General features: G+C 36.2%; 1 protein-coding gene across 6 annotated transcripts in view; it reads left to right on the forward strand.

Moving 5' to 3' along the window:
* The window catches only part of LOC138696137 (putative polypeptide N-acetylgalactosaminyltransferase 10), a 46,353-nt gene extending 42,325 nt beyond the window's left edge, over nucleotides 1-4,028 (forward strand). For 4 of the 6 annotated variants that reach the window (XR_011331253.1, XR_011331252.1, XR_011331251.1 and 1 more), the window contains one exon: nucleotides 3,521-4,028. Coding sequence is in view for 3 of the 6 variants with exons in the window: in XM_069820690.1 (XP_069676791.1) it covers nucleotides 3,521-3,562 (42 nt within the window). In the remaining 3 variants the exon portion in view is untranslated. Of the gene's footprint in view, nucleotides 1-523; nucleotides 898-3,334; nucleotides 3,391-3,520 lie in introns of those variants that run through there. The other 2 variants (XM_069820693.1, XM_069820691.1) reach the window with 2 other exon arrangements.
* The last annotated feature ends 5,279 nt before the right edge of the window (nucleotides 4,029-9,307 follow it).

Below are 9,307 nucleotides of genomic sequence, written 5' to 3' on the forward strand. Positions count from 1 at the left end.
CCAACCATAAGACGAATGCGAATGTCAGGTAATCTATGGTGAACTCTCGGCCTCATCTTGCCAAATACCATCACGCTATTACCAATACAATCAATGCCAAATATCCTAGTAGTTAATACAGGGTCGTTAAATAACCAACTAAACAAATTGCAGAGAGCAATCTGAGTAGTATAATGAAGCATTAATGGTTGAAGTGTTGATGAAAATTTTTAATGATGGTGGTGGTAGCAGTATGTGTAAGAAAAGTAAATAGTTGGTGTACTATGGTTGATGTTTAAGAAAGTACGAAGTTAATACAATGCTAATATTACCTCCCTCATGCCAATAACTCTGCTACGAAAAAGAATAATACAATTATGCCTTAATAAACTCTTGATTACCCTTCAGAACTGTTGTATTCAGGATTTAAAATATTTGACTTCCATTAAATTTATAACAATGTATTATTGAATTTCGTACATAAAAACCGAAATATATTTAATTTATATTCACATAAATCAGTGATTTCAATTGATGCCCACAGGAGCAAGCGCGCGCTTTAGAGCTCAGGAGACCCTGAGCACTTTACAGCTGAAAGGAAAGAGACAGAAGAAAGAGGTCGTATATGCCGCTTGGTCGAGCTATGTTCAGGGATGGCCAGCACTGATTCAATAGATAAAGGGAAGAGAACTTATTAAAACTGTATCCATGTTAATTTTTAGATTTGTCTGGAAGTATAAGTGCATTATAAGAATGTAAGTTTTAATTTCAATGTTCACTTTTCACAAGTTTGATTGTTCAAAAGAAATATTTTCTCAACTTTCTTTATAGAAAACTGAAATTTTCAGATATAGGCCTATTTATTTAGTAGCCTTACAGAATGTTTTCGTTAATTTAATATACCGTAAATGCATATTACTGAAGATAGTGTATTGAAAGTTTAGAAAATATTCGCATGGAAATGAATTATTAACAGAGCAACTACTGTTACATCATAAGCAAAAGATGCGTCCCCATGTATTGTAAAAATGTCAGCTCTATAGCTTCAGCACATTTCGAGAAAATAATTTAATATTCTGATGATAGGAAGTTGCTCACCAATAGCACCTTAAAAGCATAATGCGATAAGAGTTTTGTTACGGAATATTAGTTACACTTAATCAATTACACTTGTCATGTCATACCCAATCTCTTTTTTTGGGATATCACTTTCTTTATGAATGATGTGTTTCATCCATTTAGTACAGGATAGTTGTACTACTATGGAATTTATGTGAATATTCCTTCTTATCTCTTTATTATGTTATTAACATTTAAAACACAACTGCAATATTAAGAAATTGGTATTAGTACTTTTGTTTTACAGACAATGTAGATAATATCAAACAGAAAGAAGCCATATAAAAATAACGACATAAAATGTCACGTTCTGTTTGAAGTTTGTGCACCACTGTTTTCTTAATCCTACAGGCTGCTTACTTATGTACACAATCCTTCCTCTTTCCATACTTAGCGCTTGATGCCTGTGCATGACGTCAAGGTCAGAAAAATGCGCTTGCTTTGACATCACTGACAAATATAAAACCAAAAGATCAGAAAACATATATTATGCTTAACAGAACCTAAATGTATCACAGCTGCAGCATATAATCACAGTAGCAACTTCGGTCCAAGGCTTTATAACATACCTTAATAGCTAAATTCCCAAATATACAATTTACTAATGCTCCTTATTTAAAAAATTAAATTAAAAATTGCTGTGTAGAGAGAAAATTTAAAGTTAAATTATTGTGATATGTTTTTTCTTGCTCTTTTTTATTATTTTTTTATTTTTTACTCTGTTATAGTATTTAATAAAATATCTTAACGTTATGTGGAATGCCCTCTGAGCACGAGTATGTAACTTACTCTTTCTGGGGATGCTAGAATGTTTTTATATAAAAAGCAATATGTATCTTTGGTGTGTGGATAAGCTTTAGGGCTTCTACCGCGTTGTCTTGGTGTTATTGGCTGACGTTTCGACCGCTGTGTTGTGGTCATCTTCAGAGCAGAGCATCCAACAACTGCTCTGAAGATGACCACAACACAGCAGTCGAAACGTCAGCCAATAACACCAAGACAACGCGGTAGAAGCCCTGAAGCTTATCCACACACCATGTACACCAGCCGTGGAAGCCTACGCAAACAATATGTATCTTTGTTCTACGAGGGCTATTCATAAAGTAACCGTTTATTTCTTACAAACCTGTGAATGACGTTACAGAATTGGGTTACAATACGTTTGAAATTGTACACTCTAATTTATTTTTCCACACAGTTCCCAGTCACATTGAGACACTTGTCATAGCGTTTGACGAGCTTTGAAATTCTGCAATCGTAGAATTCGGCCAACTTACGACGCTGGTTTTCAACTCTTCGTCATCGTCAAAGCACTTCGAGCCAAGCCACGTCTTCATATGCATGAAGAGATGGTAATCGCTAGGCACCAAATCTGGGCTATAGGGAGGATGATCCAATACTTCCCAGTTGAACTCTTGCAGTTTGGTCGCATTACGACGCACTGTATGCAGCCGGGCGTTGCCATGCAGGAAAATCACCCCAGAGCTCAACATGCCACGACGTTTGTTTTGAATGGCCCTTTTCAAGTTTGTTAGTGTGTTACAGTAACACTCAGCGTTAATTGTGGCATTCCTCTCCAAGAACTCCACTAGCAAAATTCCTTTTCTGTCCCAGAACACAGTTGCCATAGGTTTCCTCGTGGAAAGTGTTTGACGACACTTTGTGGGTTTTTTCGGGGAGTGAGTATGGTCCCACTGCATTGATTGAAGCTTTGTTTCTGCATTCACATACGCACCCAAGTCTCATCTCCTGTCACAATCTGATCGAGAAAAGCATCGCCTTCTCTTTTGTAACGCTCAAGAAAGGACAGTGCTGCTCCCATTCGCTGAGCCTTTTGTTCCTCAGAAAGAAGTTTAGGCACTTATCTGGCAGAAAGTTTCCAGTAGCCCAAATCTTTGGTAATCATTTTGTACAGAAGAGTACGACTAAACTGTGGAAAATCCCCACTCAGCTCTGACATGGGAAATCTGCGGTTTGCTCTAACCTTTTCGTCAACCAAACGAATCAGATCTGCATTCACGATACTCGGTCGACCACTTCTCTCTTCATCATGGACATTGGTTTGCCCATTTTTGAACATACAGCACCATCCAATTTTTAACAGTCTCCCGACTTCCGCATTTCTCTTCTCTTTGAGCCTTTTTCTACCTTATTTTTACATAATGTAAAAATTAATTGAAACATTTAATTTTCACATAGTTGAAGGTGATTTATATGATGGATTCTGTTGTTCCAGAGATGGACTGAAATTTGCAGCTAAGCTTATACAAAGAGTGTTTTCTTTTATGAACAGTAAGTGAACATATATATACATACATTCATATATGAGGTCTCGCCAACCTCATTAAATAATCGAGACTACTATTTTTTGTTAGTAGTCAACATGTAGATACCTATTAATTTTGAGAAAAATTCGTTCCAGCACCGGGAATCGAACCCAGGACCTCTCAACTCTGCGTGCTGAGCGCTCTTTCCAACTGAGCTATGCCGGGACACAATCCACGGTGCCAGCCAAACTCTCCTCATTATATCATTAATGGCCTGCTACCTGCATTTTAGACATACACTGGTAAGTCATATATGCAGGAGCACATATTTAAATGACTTTATGGCCAATTTTAACAAGCTTGTTAACATTGATATATACCTATACTCACATATGAAGTCTCGCAATCCTCAGATGTCCGAAAAAGGAGCGCGACACTTTAATCAAATCAGAACTGTAAATCACAGTCAACTTCAATTACTCATGTAGGAAATTTTTACAATTTGTTTGAAACTATTACGCTAGGTAAAATATCTCAAAATACTTTAATTTAAGCCTAACTGCCAAAATGTAGAATAAAATTGTTTTTAGTGCAGCTAACTGAATTGAATAATTTTTCAATTTTTTAGGTGAAATATTGTAGACCACTTAGTCTCCCATATTTTCTTCAAAAACAGTTGGCAACCATAGCACCAATACTATTTCTACCCAAGTCTTCAACAGAAATCAGAGTGAAAATTCCATGTGCTTGTGTAATGCTCATACATGTTTTCCATCTATTAGGAATATTCACAATTTGTCACATCTTCAAATAATTCTTTCGACATTCTGTAATATTCTGTGAATTTATCTGGATGCTGTGCTAACTCTACCAATAAAACATTACAAGCACCACGATTTTCAACCAATGAATCCAAAACCTACACCTTTATCTTCGCATTCTTATTATTGCCTATAGCAGGAGATCTTCATCATCCGATGACTCCATACTGAACGACTCATTACATCAAATAACATGGCGTTATGTGTCACGCTCCATGTGCCATGCATCATGTTTCTTGCATCACCCGATGTGTAACGTGCCTAATCGATTTTATTCAAGTTGCGCACCCAAATTATAAAGTACAGCCCACATAGGAATGCAGCAGGTTTACAGCATGAGCTTCATCTGGTTGTAGTGTAATGTTTACTTTTCTGAATGTTACATATTTTCAAATACGAATGTTGTACTTATATTGTACAGGTGATATATTGTTGTTGGTCCAGTGTCTAGGCACTTGACAATAAGTCAATCGCTGTCTTGCACTCCAATATTTTTCTATGATGTTATCTTGTTCTAGCAATGCTTTGCATCCCTGGACATGTTTCACGTTCATTTCTTCATTTGCATCACACAATACACGGGCTGATGTATAAGAAATTCCTATCCTGTGCAGGTGGCTTGTCAAACAATCGTGACATGACTTGTTATCAACCTGATTTATGAGGCCCTTGAGGGATTATCTTGGGGTTAACCATTCAAAATTTCCAGGTAGTATCATTTGCTCCATCCAAATTTTATTGTTTTGGGCAGATCTGAATTTACTTCTGATTAGTTGTTTTACAGAATAATTGTTATTGAATTGTTGTAAAATTTCAGTTTTCTTTTTAGCCAAAAGTCTACTGTTTCATTTCTTTCATGTCACAATGGGAAGGAAACAACTATTTTTTTTCTGTAGTTTAGTTAGATAACGCATCTTTTTTAAATCTTGTAGGCTATTTTAGCCTTTTTCGTGATCTGTTGTAAGATTATAGTCTGTATGGCTGCCCTTCAATCTGATAATTAGAATTTATTTACTCTTTCTTACTTACTTACTGGCTTTTAAGGAACCTGGAGGTTCATTGCCACCCTCACATAAGCCCGCCATTGGTCCCTATCCTGAGCAAGATTAATCCAGTCTCTATCATCATATCCCACCTCCCTCAAATCCATTTTAATATTATCTTCCCATATACGTCTCGGCCTACCCAAAGGTCTTTTTCCCTCCGGTCTCCCAACTAACACTCTATATGCATTTCTGATTCGCCCATATGTGATACATGCCCTGCCCATCTCAAACGTCTGGATTTAATGTTGCTGATTATGTCAGGTGAAGAATACAATGCGTGCAGCTCTGTGTTGTGTAACTTTCTCCATTCTCCTGTAACTTCATCCCTCTTCACCCCAAATATTTTCCTAAGAACCTTATTCTCAAACACCCTTAATCTGTGTTCCTCTCTCAAAATGAGAGTCCAAGTTTCACAGCCATACAGAACAACCGGTAATATAACTCTTCATAAATTCTAACTTTCAGATTTTTTGACAGCAGACTATATGACAAAAGCTTCTCAACCGAATATATTAACAGGCATTTCCCATATTTATTCTGCGTTTAATTTCCTCCCCAGTGCCATTTATATTTGTTACTGTATTTATTTAATCTATATAAGAGATTTTGCAAACATATATGTAAATAGACAGAAATCCATATAGAGTGTTAGTTGTGAGACCAGAGGGAAAAAACCTTTGGTGAGGCCGAGACATAGATGGGGGGATAACATTAAAATGGATTTGAAGGAGGTGAGATATGATGGTAGAGACTGGATTAATCTTGCTCAGGATAGAGATTGATGTCATGCTTATGTGAGGGCGGCAATGAACCTCCAGGTTCTCTAAAAGCCATTTGTAAGTAATATGTAAATAGCAGTAACTTAAAAATTTGTTGTATATTCTCTGACAGAATAGTAAAATGAAAAGGCAGGACATATTCATCCCAGTTTCTGCACCTTTGAATATGATATAAGAGATTCATCCGTATAAATTTGTCAACACTCCATACGTGTGTATCTTGTCTCAATTGTTTCTATAGCCATAATCTTCAAACCTAGTTTATCTGAAGCCTACATATAATATTTGTTTGTAGTTTATAGACATTATTTCAATAGTTTCTTTAAAGCTGTGATGATATGTACTGAAAACTCACTTTACAACATTTTTTGGTGTGTTAAAATTGCATTAATATTACTGCCAGGATACAAACGAACGTATTTTTCATACTTGTTAAGTGTTTCGGAACCCTACATAAGAAGTTGAATGTCTTAAGAAGTATGTGATGAAATAAAATGGTGAAGTGTTTGGCAGCGAAAATATATATTTTTCTTGTTGAAACAGCTTCCGGGCTAAGATGCCGTGGTCTACTGGTGCTGACGTTACCAGACGTTTTGTCTACTTCTACGGCAGACATCTTCAGTGGTTAGGTATCCTCGGTCGAAGTCTTCTGCTCGGGATACCTGTAGCAACTGATGACATGACTGGTTGCTCGTCCTTATTTATAGCGCCGAGACTTGGTGTTCCGTTGTCGCGGCGGTCCGCGTCCGTCAGATCGTGACCTTGGACTGGCCGTGGCGTTGATTGGTCGCGGCGGCTCGCACCTGCTCGGTCCCGGTGGCCTTGGGCTGGTCGTGGCGCACAGTTGTTGCGGCGGTCCGCGCTCGCTAGAGTGCGGTGGCCTTGGGCTGGTTGTTGTGTTCCAATATCGTGGCGGACAGCACTCGCAGGATTTCGGTTTCCATCCGTCGTACCGTCGCTGTGCACAGGTTTTGTACGAGTCCGTTTCAGGACAGGATGCCAGCAGTTGTTAAGTTTCAGACCCTCTTCTTTACAGTTGAAATTGTTTGGATGTTTTATGCATTTTTCTTGGCTACATAGATTTCTTTTTTAAACTTTGCTGCCTTTCTTTGCCATTCTTGTGTATCTATTGGGTTGTTGGACAATTCTGTTTTTTTCCTTGCTATGTCCCTTTCTTTTTTTAACTTTGATAGATCTGCATTCCAAAAGGGTTTATAGTTTTTAATTTGTCCTCTTGGAATCCAATTTTTTGCTGCTTCGAGAATTATGTTTGAGATTGTATTGTTGAGTTTATCTGTACATACTTCGTATTCAATGGAGTATAATTTTTGTTCGGTCTCTTCTGTAAATTTTGCCCAATTAGCTTTTCTAAAATTCCAAGAGTATTTTGGTTTTGGTTTGTTATTATTTTGTTTGTTCTAATGTATTATGGATGCAATAACTGCTCTATGATCTGATCCTAGGTCTTCACTGATTTCACGTGTAGTCTTATCTTGCAAATTTGATGATACTAACAGGAGGTCTGGGTTTGTACACTGACCATTATAATGTAAGTATGTAGGACAATCGTCGTTCCTGTAAATAAGTTCTAAAGTGCTTGAATTTAATGGATCTTCAATAGTTTTGCCACTAGCATTATAGTCTTTGTATCCCCATTTAGGTGAATGACCATTAAAATCGCCAATCAAAATCGTTTTTCGGTGTATATTTATTATATCCAGACAAGGGTTGTTATTAGGTGGATTGTATATTCCATATATGGTGTAATGTGAATTTCCTTTCCAGATTTCAATTTGGATAATTTCTACTTTGTCTTCTTATTGCATTTCCTTTATAACTTTAAATTTTGATAAAATGTTTATTCTAACACCTGCAAGAATTCCACTAGCTAATTGACGTGATTTGGGGAGAATATGTTGTTGTTTTCTAATGCCAGGCATTTGACAATAAAGTCATTTGACCTCTTGCACTCCAATATTTTTCAAAGATATTATCATGACCAGTCAATGAAGCACAGATTTTGAGGTGTTCCGAATCCATTTCTTGGTTTGAGTTGCATTGAGGAGAATATATATATATATATATATATATATATATATATATATATATATATATATATATATATATATATTGAATCCAGAAATTTGAAAGTATTTCAGTTGATCTCTTGATACATTTGCTTCTTGTATAATAAATACATCTATCCCTTTTTCTTCTATGATTGTTTGTAGTTCGGCTTTTTTGCTCTGTGTAAGTCCTCCTGCGTTCCATTGGAGAATTTTAAGGATGTTCTGTAAATGACGTCCTGCAGATGTCCCCGCCCGGAGATCCGAATGGGGGACTATTTTACCTCCGGAAAACTTATCTGAAGCATTTGCCATTAGGTTAATTAGCATAAGTGTAACCTTTTTTTAAGGGGATAGGCTGGTCAATTTTGTAATTTCCACATTTTTACATTTAGAATTGTGAAACTTTCACAGCATGTACTTCATATTCACACAATACCCACAATATACTAATAAATTGTTATTAACATTTAATAATTGTTGCAAAGAAAGAAAAATAACATTATGAGGATATATTAATTTTTTTAATAACTCTGGAAGTATTCTAGATAAATTCATGAATCTTTTTTTAAAGTGAAGCTGGTATCATGATCTACATTTGTGGGTATTTTTATTTTCCTAGGACGCATTTTACTACTTCAAAATGCTGCCTAAATGAATTATAATAAAAAATGTTGCACAATTATAAACAAATAATTGATTATCATCCTGATATCATTCAGATTACATTCATCATCCCCCCAAATGCAGATAATATAATGATGAACATATGCTAAAAATGTCAGCTCTTTATCTCTAATAGTTTCAGAATTATTCAATAGTGAAGTTCATAAATATAGAAAAATATGATTATTGAGAAAACTGAAGTGTTTTTTTATACAGTAACTGATTCTTTTTTAAACTTACCGATCTTCTGTTGGCCTAAAATCCTCCAGCACTGTATGTGGTACCTTCCTTTTCTGTTTTCTTTTGTTCAACTCTCAGTTTAGCTGATCTGACAATCTGCCTATACTTCTTATATTTTCAGTGGTGCGAGTCATGTACAGCTTAGTTCTTCTTTCGTCTCTTCTCCTAGCTATATCTATGGTGTTTCTACCTGGTGACAGGCCACTTTCTTTCTGTAGTCGTACAACCGTACAGTATAATCCAGAATTATATTCTGCCACTGCCTTTCGAACAGCTAATTCAATTCGGTGTCTATGAAGAAATGTAGTCTTAGGACACTTTGAC

This window comes from Periplaneta americana, chromosome 3, assembly GCF_040183065.1.
Source record: "Periplaneta americana isolate PAMFEO1 chromosome 3, P.americana_PAMFEO1_priV1, whole genome shotgun sequence".
Classification (NCBI taxonomy): Eukaryota; Metazoa; Arthropoda; class Insecta; order Blattodea; family Blattidae; genus Periplaneta; species Periplaneta americana.